The following is a 22,488-nucleotide window of genomic DNA, read 5'->3' as shown; positions in this document are numbered from 1 at the left end:
CCAGCCCTGCATTCCAATAGATGCCACAGATATTTTGTACCCATTGAGCAATTGTATGACAGAAACAGTTTTCAGGTTGGGGGGCGGTGAAAATCATACTAATGGCTTTTTAAAGGCCCTGAAGAAAAATAGTTCAGGCAGCCTTGGAAAGGGCGAACACACACAAGGAGGAAAACACACCAGGAGGAAGGTCGTAAAATTCTCAGTGTCGAGGGGCTCAGCTCTTAGGTAGTGGGGCTTTTCCAGAGCTTCCAGTCCCCCTGCCCAGTGCTGTCCCATCCCTTCTTCTCCCTCTGGGTCCCACCCCCCACTCCCCACTCCCAGGCTATACAACCTGGGAGGCCTCCCATCTGTGCTGAGTGTTCTCAGGGAAGCCCACCACATTGAGAATGGCCGGGCTCCTGACTCCTCCCCAGCCAGAGGAATGGCTGGAAGGAGGCAGGAGACCCCAGGCAGTGGGCTCCCAGCCCCATGGAATGATTTTGTCATGTCTTTTCCCTATTTGGCTGGGGGAGAAGTTGGACCCAAGTTTTCCCGCGTTGTGTGGTGAAAAGAGCACCAGGTATTTCTGTTTCATTGAGATGCCTCAACTCATTGAGACTTTTGGCTCACAGCAGCCACAGCTGCTGATCACTGAGCCTCTGGATGCATCAGCTTTGTAACAAGATCGCGGGAGCGCCAAGCCTCCAACCGCCTGCAGGAGGCGGTCATGAGCCCCCATTTCCCAGAACCTTTGACGGATCACCTGGACCAGGTGGCTTGGCCTCTCCTTCCCAGATCTGCTGCTGATTGCTGCCTGGCCTTGCATAAATCACTGTCTTTAGTTTTCTTGACTGGATAACCCAGGACCAGCTGGTCACCCTGGTTAAGACCAGGCTTTTCTAGGAGAGCTATTAAAGGAACAGAGCTTCACGTACATTCTGTGCTCACAAGACAGGTCCCTTAGCTCAAGTGAAGGTCTCCTGTGTCCCCCTGCTTCTCTGCTTGGTGCTGTCCAGTGGCCCCACACCTCCCGGAGGAAATGTGTCCCTACTGTGTCCTTGGAAGGGGCCTGACAGAGGAGAAAACCCAGGGCTTGGCCAAAAGGAGGGGAGGGGGTCATTTCTGGATTTCGGGTAGTTCTGTCATCGGTATCCTTGGAGTTGAAACTTCACCTTCACAAGCAGGCCCCCAGGAATATAGTGACGCCATTGTTAAGGTGTCCTTAGTCAAGTTCACACCAGGGAGGATGAGACAACTTGCTCTTGAGCTAGGTCTGGAGTCTAGGTCCCACTTTCTGGGCTCAGCTCAAGTGTAGGCCCACCTCCACCAGGCAGGGAAAGACAGAAAGTGCATCGTTATCTCTTTCAGAAGCTGGAGGACAGGAGGCAGGTACAGAGCAGGGGTTGGGAGAGCAGAGCGAGGCTCAGCATTTGGTTAGTGCACGGGCCATGTCTGTGTATGGCCAGCTTTATGGCAGTCCCCGGTGTTTGAAAGAACCCCTGTCCTGAAGTAATTTCCATTCAACGATATTCATTAGGCAGCTGCACTCTGTCAAAAACATCCAAGCACTAGGCTCTGGTATTTGGGGTTTGGTGAAGCCAATGGAAGGAGAACACCCCGTGTGTCTGCGGCGGGGCAGGGCAAGGGTAAACAGATGGATGGACTGATAGGGAGGGAGAAGGACTAAGGCCCTGAGTCTTCGAGCGGGCTTCTCTGACCAGCAGCAGCAGCACCTGGGGACGGGTTAGAAATTCTCAGGGCCCCGGAACGATTCTGCCATGCCTCTTTCCTATGTGGCTGGGGGAAAAATTAGACCGCAACTCTCCAGCATTGTTTGGTGAGAAGTGCACCAGCTATTTTTGATTCACTGAGACTCCAACTGTAGGCTCACCAGAATCTGCATTGGAACTAGATCCTCAGGGGATTTTTGTACATCCTAGCATCTCCCTGGGGTCTCCTTTAGGGGATCCCACCCCACCACAAGGTCTAGGGAGGCCCTTTCCTTCCTGTCTCCATCTGTTTTCCCAGGTCTGCCAGCTACCACAAATGCTATCCCCAGTAGCCAATTTCCCAGTCCTGGGAGGTGTGTTTCCTCACCCAGGGACTGTGATGGAAAAGCAAGACGCTATGAGGGCAGCCGGGGATAGGCAGCAGCCAGGACTGGCTGAGCAGGTGCACACCTAGGCCACTGGGCCAAGCTTACTGACCTGAGCCACCCACAGCTCCCAGTCTGTTCTGCAGATTACACAGATTTGAGGAGCGGGGGGAAGGGCAGAGACCTCTTCCCCGCCCATGCACCCCCTTTTTTTTTCCAGGGAGTAGCAAACCCTTTCCATGTGTCTTATTAGCAAACATCCCTCTGGTACCCAAAGTGGCCAGACACTTTATGGCCAGTTTTATTAGCTCTGCCTCACGGCTCTGTCCAGGTGGAGCAAGCATTCTGCAAATGTTGCCCCCGTATCACAGGGCATGACCCTGAACTTGGAGAGTGAGCAGGTGTTGAAGGGAGTGAGAAACAAGGCCCGGGCTCAGGGAAGAAGCAGCCCATCAGGGATGCGTGGCAGGCGCAGAAACAGTAAAACTTCATGACTTCACACTTGGGATCTTTCCAGCAGGAATGAGGGAGAGCAGAGCCCAGGCAGGCACTTGGCTCATAAGATTGCAGGGGGTGTGTTTAACCTACTTGCAGGAATGACTCTGTCCCCAGTCCTTTAGAAGCTTGGTTTCCATGCAAACAATGGTTATACAAATGAAAAGCCTCTCTCATCTCTTCATTAAAGCATAGCCTCAAAGGACCCATCACTACCTGAATCTTTTCTGTTAGCCCAGAATGAGATACTGTGTATATAAATGAAGACGTTTGAATTACAAAATGCTTTTTAAATTGGGTAGATTAAGAAAGTTTGGTCCTGAAGAGTCTTCTCCTTCGGTTGCTGAATTTTGGCAAGAGATGCAAAGCCACACACCACGTTCCTCCCTCCATCTGTCCCTCCCTTCCTCCTTTCTGGGTCTGGGCCACATCTGAGTTTGCAGTCAGACTGAATTTGGGCTTGCTCCTCCAGTCGATGGAAGCCGCAGGAAGGTTTTATGTTGGGAAAGGACAGGCCAGATCTTCACCGTCATAAGGTCACTCTGACAGCAGGGTGGGGGCCTCAGGCAGGGAGACGGTGGCAAGAATGAAGACAAAAATAGAGAGGCTCTGGGCCAAGCAGAGACAGTGGCGTGGAGGCAAGGAAACATCGATGAGCCACCTGTGCCACAACATTCTCTAATTTGGGGGAAGACTAAAATAAAAGAAGGTTGGGGCACCCAGGCAAATGTCATGCACCTTTTCTTGTAGAGAAATCCTGTAGCTCCCCATTCTTCTTCTCCAAGACTTTTTATCCATGTTGCACACACAGTTCCAACAGGACTTGTTATTTGAAGCTCACTGCAAATCGACAGCAACACTTAGAAAGTAGGAATAGGTTGGGGGGCGGGCACGAGGGACAACATGGAGTGAGCTGCTTTTAGAAGAAGGCACTGAGCAGTGTGGGCAAAAAACAAGAAAAACCAAGAAGCCGTCATGCAGTCACTTTAGAAGACAGTTGGGCAGTGTCTTATAAAGTTATAGGACCAACCATGCCATGTCCTCATTTGCACACACAGCACCTCTCCCTGGGCTAACAGAGACGATCCAGGTAGCTGTCGGGCCTTTGAGGCTCCCTTTTAATGAAGGGAGAGCCATCCAGGTGTCCATCAACAGGGGGATGGGTAAGCAAATGGTGTGCAGCCATGAAATGCAATGCTGACCAGTAGGGAAAAGGAAGCAACAATTGGTAAAGGCAACAACATGAATGAATCTCAAAATAATGACAAGGAGTGGAAGAAAACAAGCAAAACATAGTACACACTTTGTGATTCATTTATATAAAATCCTAGGAATCATGATTTATCATGACAGAAAGAGGATCAATGGCTGCCTGAGGATGAGAGGCATAGATTATAAAAGGGCACAAGGAGCCTTTTAGGAGAGATGAGTATGTTCATTATCTTGATTGTAGCAATGGTTTCAATACGTCAAAACTTATCAACTGTGGAAATGTTGAGTAGGTACAATTTATGGTTTGTCAATTACATCTCAATAAAGCAATTAATAAAATTGAAACAAACAAAGGCAAGGATCCCAAGAGACCTTTAGCATCAGGGTAAACTCACCTAACACATTGCAAAACCCCTGAGACTCGACAGGATGAGATTGATGTTTGTTTTAATGACCTTGATCCTGGGACAGGTTAATTAACATCCAGCTTCCTCCCTTTAAGAAGACAGATGTAGACAGGAGGCAGATTCCAGAGAACAGGCATCTTTACAGTGTTGTCATTTAAAAGTACAGATGTTCTTGGACTTACGATGGGATTACGTCCCAATAAGTCCATCATAAGTTCAAAATATCGTAGGTCGAAAATGTACTTAAAACACCTGATCTACAGAACATCATGGCTTAGTGCCTAACCTAGCTTAAATGTGCTGAAAACACTTTCATTAGCCTACACTTGGGCAAAATAATCCAACACAAAGCCCATTTTATAATGAAGAGTTGAGTATCTCATGGAATGTTTTAAATACTACACTGAAATTGAACAGTGGAATGGTCGTACGGCTGGTTTCTACTGAGTGCGTATGGCTTTCACGCTGTCGTAAAGTCGAATAATCATAAGTTGAACCATTGTGAGTCGGGGACCGCCTGTATCGTTTTGTCTGTCTTGTTCCCCAATATATACTCAACACCACAAGCAGTGCGTAGTACATGGTGGGTGCTTAACAATTTGTTTTAAAATTTTCATCAATTCACAGTGTAAGGAGAAGAATATGACAAGCACCCCCAGCATGCCAGGCCCTGTTGTAAGTGCAGTGGTACGTGTTCATTCATTCAGGCTTCAGTTCTCAGCAAAAGTCAAATATTGGATCACTTGGTTCTTCAATAGCACAGGAAAAGCAAATTAAACTCATTTCCTGTGTCCTCACAGCTCCACCCTCCTCTCCAGTGTCTTCCTTCTACGAAAATCTAGGACTCTTCCCAGTGGAAAGACAAAGCCAGGGAGGAAAGCTAAGCAGAGGCTGTAAACTCGTGTAGGGCGTGGAGAATGTGCACAGGACTTGCTCAGCAAACCTCAGTCATCAGCATTAAGGGCCCCGCCAGAAGCTTGGAGCAGGAAATTTAGGAAAATAAAAGGCCATCCTGTTTCTCCCAGCAGGGAGGAAACATATGGCTCTCATTACCTAGAGAGGTGGCAAGCCTCAGAATAGAAACACGCTCAAGAGCGATGGAGGCAAATTCGGAGACCAGAAAGCTCAAATCAATTTGCTGATAAAGGAAGATCTGGAGGCAGTGGGGGAGAGCACTCATGGGCTCCAGCCTCCATCTGGCTTGAATTCAAATCAGGCCACCTACTCACTCTATGTAGCAAAGATTCAGTTAGAGAGGGTTAAATGCTCAGTGCAGTGCCTCCTACCGTAAATCTTTACACATATTGGCACTTCCCCAGTGGCTGTAATCCCACAAGGCAGGTGTCATAGCACCCATGTATCAGATGGAGAAATCGAAGCTCAAAGAAGCCAAAGGACCTCATCCAACATCACATGCTAGTCAGGTGCAGAGCCAAGACTACAGCCCAGGACTCTTGACTCCTGGTGCAGGCTGTTTCCACTGACGTCATTCATATAGGCGATACTCCTTGAGCACCTACCAAGTGATCTTCCCTCCTTGCTTGGGAGGGAAAACAAACAAGTTATACTACAGCATGACATGGACAGGTGTGTGCTCCCAGAGACAGATGCAGCCCTAGAGAGGCAGAGATGAATTATGTCTTTGGAGGACTGGGCACTCAAGGTAGCCTACCTGGTGGAGGTGGCATCTGAAATGTAGATCCTATAGAGCTTAACATTATAGGTAAAAGCATGGAGGCAGGGATCAAAACCTCCAGCATCCCTGTACCCATTCCCAATCCAAGCCTCAGCTTAGGGCATGGCATACTTCTGTTGAATGTGGATGGCCTACAGCCCTGGCCCCAGATTCAGCAGAAGCTGCAGTGCCCAGCCCTTGCATGGCCTTACTTAGTGAAGGCATGCAGGCCAGGGGGCATGCAGCCTCGGCTCTCTCTGTGCCTGACTTTTCAAAAACACAATTACTCACCCTTCAGAGACGCCATCAGTGTTGGTAAACTCCAGCCACTAAACTGCATTACACTGATCTCTCCAGAAACCTTTGCAGTTATTAATAGTGTATTGATCGCAGCCCATTGCTGATGAGGGCAGGCTCCTCACCCTCACCCCCCTCGGGTCCCTGCTATCTGTGGAAAGCCTTCTATTCATCATGCAGATAGATCAATGCCACTCAATTCTGGGGAAAGGGAGTCTCTGGGCCACTTAATCCACTTTAGAAAGACAACAGAAAAGGCAACATTTTCGATGAGGTGCTGAGAAGAAGTGGATTGGTCCAAATCAAAGCTGTGACCTGGCAGCTGCTGGATCTGCCAATGAGAACTAGAATCTGCCTTGGTTGGAGGTGGGTGATCCTGGCCATGTCAGGTGGTAACAGGGGAAACCAGGTGAGGGGTATACAGCGATCTCTGTTATCTTTGCAAATCTTCTGTAATTCTAAACTTATCCAAAATACAAATTTTATTTTTTTAGAAAATAACTTGGCTCACCGGAGGAATGGAAAGAACACCACTGTAGCTGGAGGAAGGAGCAGGGGCGTGGGAGAAGGGAAGGTGTGAGACATGGCTGGAGGTGTAGAAGGAACAAAGTGTGCTGGACCCTATTGGCAAAGATGATGATTCTTATCTCTCTTTTTGCCATTTTTATGGATAACTTTATTTTTTAGAGCAGCTTTAGGTTCACAGCAAAACTGAGCAGAAAGTACAGAAAGTTCCCACCTGCCCCTGTCCCACACATGAGCAACCTCTGCCACCACTGACTTCCTCCATTTCAGTGGCACATTTGTTACCATCAACAAACCTACATGGATATGCATTATCACCCCAAATCCATAGTTCAAATTAGGGTTCACTTTTGGTGTTGTGCATTTGATAGGTTTTGGCAAATGTTACTACTTTTTAAAATGTTTTTATTGAATTGATATTGCTGTCTCATATTTTAAAATGTACAGTTTTATTTCTATTTGGAAGATTTTTATATTCGCCATTTTATTTTATTTCATTTCCATAGGTTTTTGGGGAACAAGTGGTGTTTGTTTACATGAGTAAGTTCTTTACTGGTGATTTGTGAGATCTGGGTGCACTCATCACCCGAGCAGTATGCCCTTTACCCAATTTGTAGTCTTGTATCCCTCACCTACCTTCCACCTTTTCCCCCAAATCCCCAAAGTCTATTCTTATGCCTTTGCTTCCTCCTAGCTTAGCTCTCACTTATGAGTGACAACATACAATGTTTGGTTTTCCATTATTGTGATACTTCCCTTAGAATAGGGGTCTCCAATTCTATCCAGGTTGCTGTGAATGCCATTATTTTGTTCCTTTGTATGGCTGAATAGTATTCCATAGTATAGATACATACCACATTTTTTAATCCACTCATTGATTAATGGGGATTCGAGCTGGTTCCATATTTTTGCAATTGCAAATTATGCTGCTATAAACATGCGTGTGCAAGTATCTTTTTCGTATAATGTCTTTGTCATAAAAGCAGAGAGAGCCTTTGATGGGACTTAGGTAGAGGAGTACCATTTATCTCATTTGCATTGGAAAAGATCTGGATTCTATCTAGAGAATGGATCAGGAGGGAGATTACCAGGGACAGAAAGCCCAGTAAACCCTCTGCCTCCATATTCCAGGTGAGAAGAGATGCTGACTATGGAGATGGAGGGAAGTGAATGGTTCAGGATCTATTAGGAGTAGAATACCCAGGACTTGGTCACTGTCTGTGTTTGGAGGGTGTGGAAATGGGAGATGTCAAGGAGGGTGCCTAAGAGTGTGCCTTGGGCTAATGGTGGAGGACAGGTCTGGACACTGGAGGAACTAGGGAACCTGGGCTTGCTCCTTCAGTCGATGGGAGAAGGAGCATCTGGAGCTGTACACATAGTCCTCAGTCAGAAGCTGCCTTTTTCGTAAAGCAGCAATCCAGGTGTACCCCGAGCTGTCTTCTATACCACCTGTGAGGTGTCACCTACATGTGTCACCCAAGCGTATTGCTTACGTTACTATCACCTGAGCATGTCATCAGGGTGGCAGTTGCCTAAACATGACACTATAAACACATCTTCTGCAGCCATCACCTAGGTGGCGGTTACTTGCACGTATCTGCCTGGGTGTCAACCATGTTATTATTATCTTATTACCTCATCTGGAGAGCTGCCAGCCACACATGCCTCCCGAGCCTGTTTCTGTACAGAGCTGTCACCTGAACCTGCCACCTGCACTTCTGTCACCTACAAAAGTCATTTAAGCAGGTTGTCTCTATAACCAACACCTATGAGTGTCACCAAGTGCAAATTCTGCTCCTACTGTTTGTAAGCCATGGGGCCTTGGGTAAGTCATGCCATCTCTCTCTGAGTCCCCATTTTTTTAAAATCTAAAGTATGTCACTCCAGGTGACTGTCACTCAGTAATGGTGCCCGGTAAAGAGGCTATTTTTTCAGTCTAGCTGAGTTACAAACAAAGAAAATCATTCCCGAAGGGGAGACTGGTCCCCTGCTGTTCCCATGTCACTGTGCTCTTTCTTCTGAGATCAGGGAGTGGAGGGAGACAGCATCTTCTCAACAAAGTCCCCATTCTTTAAGTCCTTCCTTGACAGTCAGTAGACCAGATGTCAACCTCTGTGTGTTCTATGTAAATGAAGGTGTTTGTTTATGCTAATGTGTGCTGGGTGGTGGGAGGGACGGGCTGGCTCAGCTCAGTAAGACGACAGTGATGGAAAAAGAGGCTGGCAGCCCAGGTGTTGGGGGACGGTGAGTCACAGGGGAAAAGGAGCCAGAAGACAAAGATGAAGCAGGTAGCTAAAAGGACAGAAGAAAAGAGTGAAGCTGAGGTTACGTTGCTCTGCAGAAACAGGTGGAAGAGCAAAGTGGGAAGTATGTCCAGGAGGCGGAAGGGACGATGAAGAACTGGATTGAAAGAACCTCCCTTCTCAGAGGTGGTAGAGCAGGGTCACATGCCCAAGAGCCTGAGCGCTAACCAACTACTGCTCTTTCCTGTCCCCAGTGGGGTCCTTGTCAGGCAGGTTAGTGGGGTAGGGCCGTGGGTATGGATCCCTTCCCGTGGTTTCCTGCTATGACTTGGGAACTTCTAAGACTTAAACAGATACCCCAGTCCCACTAAGTTGTAGCCAGAATAGGCTGGAACTCGCATGAAGACAGACATGTTCCCCAACGCAGCAATGACATAGCCTCTGCAACTTCAGGCCAAGGCTCCTTCCCATCCAAGTGTCCAGATTCCACTTGCCAGGAATTCCCTCTCCCCACAGAGCTTTGCAGGACTGAGGAACAATACAGAATGACCCCTCTGTCCATTTGGGTGCAACGTTCCTGCTTACAGAAGTCCTGCAGTGACATCATTGCATTTAATCTTCACTGCAGTCACAGGAAGTAGCACCTCCACTGTTTAGGAAAGAAAATGGAGAGGGGAGATGGACTGACTTATCCAAGGTCCCATGATTTACAAACAGTAGGAGCAGAATGGAATCTGGTTCTCTTTGACTCCATGTCAAGGCTCTTTTCAATATACAAGGGAGGGAAGAGCCTCCCTGCTGGCGTTTTCCATGGGGAGAGAGAACATACCAACTCATTTTCACATGGTCTGACCCTGTAGATGCTATAGAAAGATCTAGAACAAGAGCTGTCCAAATACAGCCTGCGGGCCAAATCTAGCCCATTGCCTATTTTTTCACAACTTGTGAACTGAGAATGCTTTTCATACTTCAAAATGGTTGCAGAAAAAACAAGAAGGATATTGTATGGCAAATGAAAATTATATGAAATTCAAATTTAAATGATCATAAGTAAAGTTTTATTGGAGCACAGTTGCACCAATTTGTTTACGCACCGTCTGTAGCTGCTTTTGTGCTGCAAGGACAGAGTTGAGTAATTGCAACAGATAATGTAAAGGGCAACAAAGCCTAAAATGTCTACTCTCTGGACTTTTAGGAGAAAAGTCTGAAAGCAAGTTTGAGGGGGTCTCTCCCATCCTCAGGGATCACCTCCTCTGAGACACCCTCCCGATCACCTCAGGGGTGGAATTGGCTGCTCCCCAATCTGAGCTCAGATAAGCTCATGCTTTTCCATGTGAGTGTGGAACCGAGATCAGCTTCCCTACCTCCTTGTCCACTGGGATGGGGGCTCCTTGTGGACCTAGATTTTATTGTCTTTCTCTTCCATGATCTCAGGACTGGGCATGAAGTGGTAGCATGGCGGTGTGGATGGAGAAATTCAAATTTCCATACTGGTTCTTATCTGTATACAGGGTTGGGGGCAATTGACTTCTGTCCTGAGCCTCAGATTCCTTGCTTATGAAATGGAAATATGGACCCTGTGCGGAGGCCGTCATGAGGAAAGAGGGAGGTGATGCCTCCAGTGACAGTTTTGAGCCCATACTCATGCAGTGATACACTAAATGCCCACATCTATTCACCTATGCCATCCTCACAGCTCCCTGGAAGGGGGCAGCATCCCAGGCTCATGGAAGCTGACAGGCTAAACAACTGCTCCAGGACCCACTGAGCACAAATTGGACTTTGGCTGAACACAGTCCACACCTTCACTGTCTGAAAGGCTGAGTACAGGGCCTGCATACAGCCGGTGTTCCATAAATGCTCCCCTCCTCCCAACCCAGTACATAGGCATGTGTTTGTTAGTGGAGGCTGCACCAGTGGGCATCAGGATGAGTTTCCTTGAGTGCTGCCTTACCCCGCCCCACAATGATGGGCCCTCACCCTGTCTTCTGCCTCCCCTAGGCTGCCCGAGGTCCGGATCTCAGACAACGGTCCCTATGAGTGCCATGTGGGCATCTACGACCGTGCCACCAGGGAGAAGGTGGTCCTGGCATCGGGTAACATCTTCCTCAACGTCATGGGTGAGTGCAAGGCCACTGGACCCGGCGTCTCAGTGAGGAGGATGAGTGTGCTGGAGTGTATGTGTGCATGCACACAGCAGCGATCCTGGGGGCCATCTACCAGAAGTTCTGTTGTGCTGATGTCTTCCCTCTCCTGCCCTTGTCACGGAGGGTCAACCAGACCAGGCTGAGCCAAGGTGTGACCCGTGAAGTCTTGCCCCCCATGGGCCTCCCCTCAGGAGGTCCCCTTCTCGCAGCACAGGTACCCCAAGAGGACCCTCCCCAGGGAGTGAAGGACGGCACCTCAGCCAAGATGCACAGCTGCTGCAGAGGGAACCTTTCTGCCCCTCAGTCACAAGTTCCCCCTGCACTTCCTGAGGCCTTAATGGAGATGGCATAGGATCTGGAGATGAATTAGGAAGCGCTTAGCGCTGGGATTCAGAGCTCCTGGATTCTCACCCTCTCCCCTTGCCTCCATTTATGCACCTGTAAAATGGAGGTAACAATACTGGTGTCTATCTCCAGCTGGCTGGGTCCTTGGGTAAGTCTATCCCAGTCCCAGACTCAGTTTCCCCATGTGTAAAGCAAGAATGCTGCTCTGCGCATTCTCAGAAGCCCCCAACGGCTCTAATGTTCTTGTCAGATACACACCTTTGGATTCTGGCTCTATTGCAAGGATGCTGGGGACTTGGCCTTGACTCTAGACTCTGTGTTCTCCAGTTTTCTTATCAAATAATATTTATCAGGGAAACAAAGCTATGGTACACAGGCAATCAATGAAAGCATAAAGGCCCAGCTGAAAGCCGCTGCTTCTGGGGAAATTGAAAACCCCCAAAGGCCAGACCTCCAGAGGGACATTGATTCCTGCAGCGCAGCCTGTGGCGATTCTGGCTTCCCAATGGAGCCACGATGCAGGAGGTGGCGTTGCCAGGAAAAGCCCCTCTCTCGCAGTTATTCATGCACCAGTCAGTTCCTCTGATAGAGGAACTAGCAGCGTTTGGGTTCCTGGCTCTGGGTTGGCCATACCAGGGAACCTAGGAGGGATCTAACTCAGTTTGCACCATCAAGGAACTCCCAGTCTGATGAGAGACATGTACTTAATCAACCATTTATGCATCACAATGTATCGAGCACCTACCTACGAGGTAGCAGGGAATGGACCCAAACTTTTTATAGGACAAATACTTATCTATAGAGATTTTGCAGGAGACAAGCATGAAACACATGCATAGATGTATTGAAAAGAGCGTGCAACATGCTGGAAGAAAATAAAGCAGAGTAAAGGGATAAAGAGTGACTGCAGGTGGGTGGCTGCTAGCATAGGGAGGGGACTCGGGGAAGGCCCCTCTGCAGCTATTGGGCTGAAGGCTTTACATGTGTTACATCATTTAGTCCTCACAACCAACCCAACGGTACATGCTAGCATTAACTCCATGTTGCAGATGCAGAAATGGATCACAGAGAAAGCAAGCAACTTGCCTAAAGTCACACAGCCAAGTTCACAAAATCCTCCTATGATATCAGGCAGCTCAGTGTTGCGCTGGGACTCAGGCATCTTGACTCCAGGGCCAGCTCTGTCACACTGCTGGAGGCAGTGAAGATGCTGTGCTAAGGCCTAACTCTAAGGTGCCTTCAAGCAAGGCCAGAGTCCTCAAAATCCATCCCTCCCTGAGGCCCACACTTCCCATTACTTCGCCAAAGAACTCTGAGCAGGTTATTCTCCCTCTGTGGCTTTGATTTCTCCCATCTGTACTGTATTAGTCCATTTTCACGTTGCTGATAAAGACATATCCAAGACTGGGCAATTTGCAAAAGAAAGAGGTTTAATGAACTCACAGTTCCACATGGCTGGGGAGGTCTCACAATCATGGTGGAAGGTGAAAGGCACGTCTCACATGGCAGCAGACGAGAAGAGAGCTTGTGCAGGGAAATTTATGTAACCATGAGATCTTGTGAGACTTATTCACTATCATGAGAAATAGCACAGGAAAGACCGACCCCTGTGATTCAGTTATCTCCCACTGGGTCCCTCCTACAACACAGGGGAATGGTGGGAGCTACAATACAAGACGAGATTTGAGTTGGGACACAGCCAAAGCATATCATGTATCATCAGAGGGTTGACAGGTAATCCTGCACTCCCTCCCAGCTCTGACACTTGTGAGTCTCTTACGCCATCCACTAGGCGAGGAAACTGAGGCACAGAGCGATCTCGTGGGACTGACTCAGGTTGCACAACTGGCCTGATGGCCTCTGCTGAGCAAGGGAGTGTGCTCCTGGTAGGCTCAGTGACTGAGACTTCCTCTCCTTCTGTGTCACTGCCTGGGGATCAGGGACACTCCCTGTGGGAGGCAGCAGTCACCAGAGACCAGAGCACTGGGAAGGAGGGAGCAGCTGCTGTAGTTCCACTTACGGAGCGGTCTGATGGGGCTCCATGGACTCTGCAGGCAGCTGAGTCTTCCAGGAGGGGCCGGGCAGGGGCAAAGCTAGTGATGCAACCCTTACCTTCCACCCTGGCACTTTCAGATGCAGGGTAAGGGTGACCCCTGGAAATTCAAGGCTTTCCTGGCAGGATTTTCCCTGGCATCACACCCACCCATCACAGCCCATCCTCTGCTGGCCACTGCTCAGAGCTCACTGTGCTTGCCATTGGTCTTCCCAGCCCAGTTGTCCCCCAGTGGAGCAGATCCACCTTTGCTTGCTATGCCCATGGGAATTGATATGGCAGCTGACACGTCTCCCGTCCCTCCCTGGACACGTGCATGTGCCTGACAGTGTGTGAGCTTCTGGCTTCACGTGTGTTATCTTTTAGAATCCTCATGACAGCCCTGTGAACTGAAGGACTTTATGATCCCCGTTCTATGAGGAGACCGAGGCTTAGCGGGGAGAAGTGACTTGTTGGGTTCTAACAGCTCTCTAAGTCCAAGTCTCGTGATCTCAACCAGCCCTTCTCAAACTTGAGCATGCAGCAGAACTGGCTGGAGAGCTTGTTAAATACAGATGGCTGGGTCCCACCCCCACAGCTTCTGACTCAGCTGGGCTGAGGTGGGGCCTAAGAATATGCATTTCTCACAGATTTCCAGGGGATGCTGCTGCTGTTGGTCCAGGGGCCACACTTTGAGGGCCACTGATCTAAATCTCTAAGTATTTCCCAAAATACTAGTTCTGTGTGTATCTATATATTGATGGTTATTCGATAGTATACATATCTACAACTATGCCTATACTCTTACCCATATGCAAATGTATTTTTCCTCCCTCCTCCCACTTCTCACCTCACCCCAAACACAGGAGGATCCCTCTTCCCCCCGATTTCTTAGCATACAAGTTAAGGACATACTGGTTTATGTCCCAATCTCAGCTCTGCTCTGTGAACTTAAGCCCATTTTCCTCTGTAAGCCTCAGTTTCCCCATCTGTAAAATAGGGATGGGGATGCTTCCCTCCTAGGGTGGCTGTGAGGCTTAAAGTAGAAGAATTTTGCAGAACACCTAGCCCATCAAGAACATCATTGAAGAGCTCAGTTACTTGACTCTGTTGTTTTTATTATCACTGTCTCTGATTTGCCCACTCCCGGGCACAGCCGTGGCTGCCTCCCTCTTGCCCCTGGTTTTGGCCCCAGCAGAGAGAAGCCCCCCATTCACAGCTCCAAAGAGCCCTGCACTAGTCTGAGGAACGACTGTTCTGGGAACACAGCTTCATGCACCACGGCGGCCTGGAAACCAGGAAGCGTCTCTGGGAGCGGCAGGGACAGGGGTCTCTGCTTACTCACCTTCTCTGGGCTTCTTCCCCAAAGATCTGCGTGTCCTGGCACCACACCTATGGAAGGAGTCAGGATATTTCCCAAGTGTCATAATGACAGCAATACCTCACACGTGCCCGATGTGAGCAATTTTAGCGGGCTTTCACATTGAGGACATCACCCAATCCTCACTGCAGATCGGAGCATGGGGTTTACTATCATCCCTAACTCACAGATAAAGAGACTGAGGCCCAGGGAAGAGAAGGTATTTGCTCCAGGCCTTATAGGGTGGGGGTTATCTTTGTGCCAGAGCAGCGTGGCTTCTGTAGCTCACCAAGGTCCTGAATGGTGAGAGGAGGACTGGAGGAGGCGGTGTGGCTGAGTGTTTCTCATACAACATCTCCTGTAACCCATCGACCACATGGGCCTGGGAGGCAGGCACCACAGTGAGCCCATTGCACAGACCTGGCTCAGAGGGGCATGGGACTTGGCCAAGGTTGGAGGGTTGAATGAGATAATCTATAGAACAGAATGTTCTGGGCCTGAGGCTTGGCACATTATGGATGATCAAGAAATAGTATCTCTTATGACAAATAGTAGTCGGGTCAGATACAAACCAGGCACAATTAGACCAATCTCTGTGAACGTCTCCTTCAAATATGTTTCAGGGCAGGTTTCAAAAATTAAAACCGACTCATTGCTTTGGTTCGTCTGTGGCATTGTGTTCACCCACAAAGACCCTCCCTTCAAGTGAGTGGAGGTCACTGAACGCTGGGGCCTCTTTTGTGCCACATGGGACCCCAAGGGCCGCTGCAGCCAAATTGAGGCAAGACAGCTCCTCCCTGATTTGGAGGTCGATGGGAAGCTCCCAGGACAGTGGGGAGAAGGAGAGCCGAGGAGCTGGGGACGGCCCAGGGCGCACCTACCTCACAGCACAGAGCAGTTCCGCCAGACAGCCCAGCACCCCAGTCTGCCATCCACACGTCCACATCCAGCACATTCTAACGCGGCCATTTCCAGAGGCCTCCGGGTGCAGATGAAAACGTGAGTGCAGCTGTAATTTCACGCCTATAACATCCCACTATGTGGTGGGGAAAGACATTTGGGAGCCCCGTGGGTGACACCAAGGGTGTATGCTGCACACAGTCATTAAAATGTTTTTATCCGAGCTGCAGATAAATTGCAAGCCAATTTGAAAGCTGCATGCTGGGCCCCAGGAACGCATTATACACAGTCATGGAAGGATTTTGAAGGTTCTTCTGGGGGTGCAGGTTAGGGGGAGGGAGCGTGTTGAGGGTGCGCTGTTACAATCAATTAAATGTTGTGAGAGCCAGGCACCCCACCCCCATCCTCACCGAAGTTAAAAGACTCTGCACTTCTGGCTCCTCTGGAATGCAGGGTTTCTCTGCCACCGAGTGGGGCCCTTTCAACCCAAAGCTAAAAAGCAAGACCACCCTCTGCATGCCAGCATTGAGCTCAGGGTTCAATCTAGAGTTAATCCCTCGCAAAAGCCCTCGGATGTGAGCCTGGTCATCTCTATTTTATGGATGATGGAGCAGAGGCTCCGAGAGTTTAAGGGGCACGTCTACGTGAGCGACAGAGCAAGATGGGCAGGAGTGGGGCGTCCCACCAGGTCTGCCTGAGCCCAGAGCCGGTACTTATACAGCAGCCTTAACTCCCAAAGGAAATTTGCCTCCCTTTGACCATGAGTCACACAAACCTCAAACAAGCACTGGAGTGGGGACAGAGTGCAGAGGGTGGGGACTTCCTTAAGACTGAGCCCTAACTAGGTTGCTCAAAAACTCCGATGGTCCTACCATGGCGGCTCACATCTGTAATCCCAGTACTTTGGGGAGGCTGAGGTGGGTGGATCTCTTGAGCCCAGGAGTTCTAGCCCAGCCTGGGCAACATGGGGAAATCCCATTTCTACCAAAAATTACCTGGGCTGTGGTGGTACGTGCCTGTAGTCCCGGCTACTCAGGAGGCTGAGGTGGGAGGATTACTTGAGCCTGGGAGGTAAAGGCTGCAGTGAGCTGAGATCACGCCACTGCGCTCTAGCCTGGGCAACAGTGAGACCTTGTCTCAAAAAATGAAACAAAACCAAACCAATAAAATCAAACAACAACAACGAATTCCGATGGATGGATGGGGCTGTTTGCCTTTCGGGATAGTAGGAGTCTAGGAGGAAGACAGAATGTCTGTGTTCTTGCCTCCATTCCTGTCCCTATCCCCATTTTTGGTTCTCTCATCCACTACTGTCCAGCACCTCCCCTACTTCTCAAACTCTTTGAGAGGAGCACCGAAGTTGGATTCCAGCAGACCTGGGTCCAAATCCCAATTAGTGTCTACTTTTGACAAGGACAGTCTAGTATTGAATTTCCTTTCTGGTAACAGAGCATGTCAGAACATCTTTTTTGTTCAAATATGTTATAAGGTGACTTGGATGCCCACGTGCATGGACATTCTAATTTTCATTTATTCATTTGTGTGTTCATTCATTCAACATATATTTATTGAGCACCTAGTACATTGCAGGCACTGTTGTGTGCACTGGAGTTTGCAATGAACAAGAAGGGCAAAAAAAAAAAAAAAAAAAAAAAACTGGCCCTCACAGACAGTGCAGTAGGGGAGGCAGAAGATGAGCAAGTGAAGAGATGGGGAGACAAATGGGATGTCAGTGGGTGGTAAAACAATGTCAGGAACAACCCACCAGGGATGGGGCTGTTCTAGGTCAGTGTTGCCCCTCTGAGAAGGTAACATTCAAAAGAGGTGAACTATAGGGACTTCATTCATTCATGCTAGTGATTCAGTGACTTACTGAGCATCCCCCGGGTGCAAGCACAATTCTAGGCGATGTGGATACACTGACAAGACAAGGTCCTTGCTTCATGGACTCACGTTCTCTAAGGGAAATACCTTCGTGGTACAGAGAAGAAAACTAGTTTTTGGGGCTGCCCATAGCAAATGACTGCAAACTAGGTGGCTTAAAACCACAGCAATGTATTGTCTCACAGTGCTAGTCCCAGAAACCTAAAATCAAGGTGTCAGTAGGGCCATGCTCCCATGCAAGGGAAAAATCCTTCCTTGTCCCTCCCCTTGCCTCTGGTGTTGCTGGCGATCCTTGGAGTTCCCTGGCTTATAGATACTGATCTCTGCCTCTCTCATCATATGGCCTTCTTTCTCTGGCTCTGTGCTCCTGTCTCTGTGTTAAGATTTGTTTCTGCTGCTTCTTCTGCTTCTGCTTCTGCTTCTGCTTCTGCTTCTGCTCCTGCTCCTGCTCCTGCTTCTTCTCCTTCTCCTAATCCTTCTTTCTTCTTTCCTCCTCTTCCCCCTCTCCCTCCCCCTCCCTCCTCCTCCCCCCCTCCTCCTCCTCCTCCTCCTCCTCCTCCTCCTTCTTCTTCTTCTTCTTCTTTCTTCTTCTTCTTCTCTTCTTCTTCTTTCTTCTTCTTCTTCTTCTTCTTCTTCTTCTTCTTCCTCTTCTTCTCCTCCTCCTCCTTTTCCTCCGCCTCCTCCTTCTCCTCCTCTCCCTCATTCTCTTTCTTCTTCTCTCTTTTTTTTTTTTGTGTGGGACAGAGTCTTGCTCTGTTGCCCAGGGTGGCCTCAAATGCCTGAGTTTGAACAATCCACCCACCTTGGCTTCCCAAAGTGCTACAGGCAATGAGCCACTGTGCCCACCTCAACAGATTTTCTCCTTATAAGGACATCAGTCATTGAATTAGGACTCACCCTAATCCAGTGTGACCTCATCTTACCTTTAGCACAATTGCAAGGACCCTATTTCCAAATAAGGTTACATTTATATGGACTGCGGGTCAGAACTTCAACACATCATCTTCAGGGACATAATTCAACCCACAGCAGTAACTGAGTCGGGATGTAGCACACCAGGATTCCCTGTCTGACTCTGAAGCTGATACTCTCTGCTCCCAACCCCTTGCGTGGGTCACCCTTCGTTGGACACTGACTAATATGCAGGTGCTGTGCTAAACTCATGTTGTGTTAACTCACTGAACACGCACAGAAGCTCTGCAGGTGAGTACTATCACTTTCTCTTTAGCAGGTGAAGAAACTGAGAGGTGATGACACTTCCCTACACCACCCAGCCAGCGTGTGGCAGGGCAGGGGTATATAGCCATCCTGCATGTTAACCTCTCTGCTTCTCTAGAAGTTTACCAATGAATAGAAAGCCCCGACTCATAAAGTATTGATACACGTTAATAAAATGTTCTACTTCAGGATCCCTGTCTCTCTTCTGGAAGCTTCCAAGTGAAGTTGACAGATGAAGTAGACTTTTGGAACCTGAGGCCAGAGTGGCACCAAACCACACTATATGCTTTGCAAGTCTGGAGCCAGGAAACACAGCTTCCACCCCAAAGAACAGATGTTAATGAACTTTACATGATGTTTCTGGTTGGTTTGTCTTTTTTCAGTATGTTGTACTGATTTTTATTAAGTATGCCTGGTGCGTTTTTCCTTGTGTTTTGTTTGTTTGTTCTGTTCTGTTTTGTTTTGTATTGTTTTGTTTTGAAACAGAGTCTTGCTCTGCCCCCAGGCTGGAGTGCAGTGGCACGATCTCAGCTCCTTGCAGCCTCTGACTCCCGGGCTCAAGAGATTCTCCTGCCTCAGCCTCCCAAGTAGCTGGGATTACAGACATACACCACCATGCCAGGCTAATTTTTCTAGTTTTAGTCGAGATGAGGTTTCTCCATGTTGGCCAGGCTGGTTTTGAACTCCTGACCTCAAGTGATCCTCTCGCCTCAGCCTCCCAAAGTGCTGGGATTACAGGCGTAAGCCACCATGCCCGGCCCTTTGTTTTTTCTAAAAAAGTGGTTTTATTGAGATACAATTCATATAACATACAATTCACTCATTTAAAGTGTACAAGACAGTGGTTTTAGCATATTCACAGAGTTGTGCCTCTACCACCACAATCAATTTTAAAACATTTTCATTGTTCTCCAAAGAAACCCTGTACACATCAACAGTTACGCACCGCCCAACATTGTCCATCTTCTCTTCAGCCACAAACACCCTTTCTGTCTCTATAGATTTGCTGGTTCTGGATATTTAATATGATGAGATAATACAATATGTGGTCTTTTGTGGCTAGTTTCTTTTGCTTTACATAATGTCTTCGAGGTTCATCCGTATTGTAGCAGGCACTAGTACTTCATTCCTTTTCAATGCTGAATAATGTTCCATCGTACGGATAGATCATGTTTTGTTTACACATCCATCAGTGGATGGAAATCTGTGTTGTTTCCCCATTTTGGCTACTATGAACAATGCTGCTATAAACATTCACGTACAAGTGTTTGTGTGAACATATAGTTTCAGTTCTCTTGGGTGTGTATCCTCAGAGTAGAACTGCTGAGTCAAACGATGACTCTGCATTTAAACTTCTGAGGAACTTTCCAGACAGCTTTCCACAGTGGCTGCACTGTGTTATATTCCCACCAGCTGCATGTGAGTCCCATCTTCTCCACATCTTTGTCAACACTTGTTACTATCTGTCTTTTTAAATATAGCCATCCTAGTGGATGTGGAGTGATATCTCTTTGTGGCTTTGATTGGCATTTCCCTCAGGGCCAATGACACTGTATGTCCTTTCCTGTGCTTCTTGGCCATTTGGACATCTTCTTTGGAGAAATATCTATTCAGAGCCTTTGGCAATTTTCAATGGCCTTATTTGTCTTTTTATGATTGAATTGTAAGAGTTCTCTATCTGACCTACGTGTAAGTCCCTTATCAGGTATATCATTTGCACATTTTTCTCCCATTGTGTAGATTGTCTTTTCACTTTCTTCATGGTGTCCTGTGAAGGACAAAATGTTTTAATGTCAATGAAATCCAGTTTATCTATTTTTCCTTTTGTCACTTGTGCTTTCTGTGTCATATTTAAGGAGACTTTGCCTAACTCAATGTCACAACTTACTCCTGTATTTTTCTTCTAGGAGTTTGTATAGTTTTAGCTCTTAAATTTAGGTTTATGATGCATTTCAAGTTTATGTTTATGTATGGTGTGAGGAACGGGTCCAACTTCATCATTTGCATGTGGATGTCTGGTTGTCCCAGCCCCATTTGTTGAACACACTATTCTATCCCCATTGAATTATCTTGGCATCCTTGTCGAAAATCAATTGACTGTAAAAGTGCAAGTTTATTTCTAGACTCTCCATTCTGTTTCACTGCTCTATATGTCTATCTCTGTGCATGTCTGGTGCTTTTCTAACCATCTGCCACCTCCAGCCTGGCTCTTACTCTCCAGCTATATGACTTTAGGCAATGAGTTTCACAGGAAATTCTCCTGTTTAGTTCCTTGAACTTTCCCCTTAAAAGAAACTTACCCTGGGACTGGTGAGGGTTCCCAGAGGAAAAGAGAGTACAGAAGGTCCTGGGGGTGATGAAGTCTGAGTCTACTTCCAGGAGGCCCAGCCAGAATCTTGGATTTCTGGAGAGCTGGATTCTTGCTTTCTAAGACCAGATTCTTGAACGTGATTCTCTGGAATCCCAGCCTGGCACTCCCCTCTGGAAAAAGCAGCAAATTTCCGGGACCAATAATCAGAGTGTCAAGAACTTCTCTCTTTTATTTTTTTCACTCTGTCACCCAGGCTGGAGTGCAGTGATGCAACCATGGCTCACTGCAGCCTCAACTTCCCAGGCTCAAGCAATCCTCCTGCCTCAGCCTCCCTAGTAGCTGGGACTATAGGCATGTGCCACCATACCTAGCTAATTTTTAAAAATTTTTGTAGACACAGGGTCTCACTCTGTTGGCCAGGCTGGAAGAACCTCTTTTGACTTGGGAAGAAGAATCCTCTATACTTCCAAGTGAGCTAGGGAGATCTGAGGGCTGAGCGCAGACCTCACCCCTCTCAGAGGCCTGCTGATCTCCTATAGGCCTGAGCAACACAGAAATAACACCACTGTGCTTCTCTGGGGGACAGCAATGGGAAAGCAGAGCTCGGTTTGCAGAATTCCCTTTCAAGAAGGCTGTCTGCGCACAGGACAGCTGTGGGGGAAGTGAGCTTCTTTCAAGCAGAGCCACCGCACAATGGTGTGTATGGTGGTCCAAGGGGCAGGGTAGGTCAGTGGAGGGAGGCTGCCAGTCTGAGATCCCTGGGAAATCCCCAGAAGGGCAAGATTCAGAGCCTCAGCTACCTCCTTTCCCAGGATGCCTGCTGGGTGGAAAATGATCAGCTCCTTCCTCTGTCTTAGAGCCTGAGTGGATGAGCCACCTGCTAGACTTGGGCTAACTATATTAACTGGCCCCAGGCGATTACTGTGGCCACAGACTCCAGGGAGCCAGGCTGCTGCTCCACAGGGGAAGCAAGGAGGCTGTGGAGGGAGGCATGGGCTGGCTGGGATCCAGGCCAGAGCTGCAGAGAATTCCCAGAGCACTGAGCGGGAGACGGTATGAACACGAGCTTCCACCTCTTATCCCAGAAACCCACGGGGTCTGAGGACCAGGCCTGGACTACTCCTACCCCCAGGCAAAAGGCTAGACAAGCCCATCCCCAAGCCCTCTCCCCCTGCCTGCACCCCTTCTTACCACTCTGGGTGAGTGACATGCAGATGCCCAGCCCCTCCAAACTAGACAAGGTGGAGGCCAGATAATTCCCCATTTGAGAATGATCTCTCTAGCAAATTAGCTTGACCATAAATGGCGTTTACTTCCTTAGAGAGTTGAGGAATGGCTAAGGGTATGTGCTTTGGATTCA

General features: G+C 48.3%; 1 protein-coding gene across 1 annotated transcript in view; it reads left to right on the top strand.

Annotated features, from left to right (window-relative positions):
• The window catches only part of IGSF21 (immunoglobin superfamily member 21), a 269,631-nt gene that overhangs the window by 212,361 nt on the left and 34,782 nt on the right, over window positions 1–22,488 (top strand). Inside the window, exon 4 of the mRNA XM_033228095.1 lies at window positions 10,933–11,051. Within this exon, the coding sequence (XP_033083986.1) occupies window positions 10,933–11,051 (119 nt within the window). The remainder of the gene's footprint in view (window positions 1–10,932; window positions 11,052–22,488) is intronic.

Source organism: Trachypithecus francoisi, unplaced genomic scaffold (assembly GCF_009764315.1).
Source record: "Trachypithecus francoisi isolate TF-2019V2 unplaced genomic scaffold, Tfra_2.0 Lachesis_group12, whole genome shotgun sequence".
In the NCBI taxonomy this organism is placed as follows: domain Eukaryota; kingdom Metazoa; phylum Chordata; class Mammalia; order Primates; family Cercopithecidae; genus Trachypithecus; species Trachypithecus francoisi.
The sequence above is the reverse complement of the archived record's forward strand: the minus strand, read 5'-3'. Positions and strand labels throughout refer to the sequence as shown.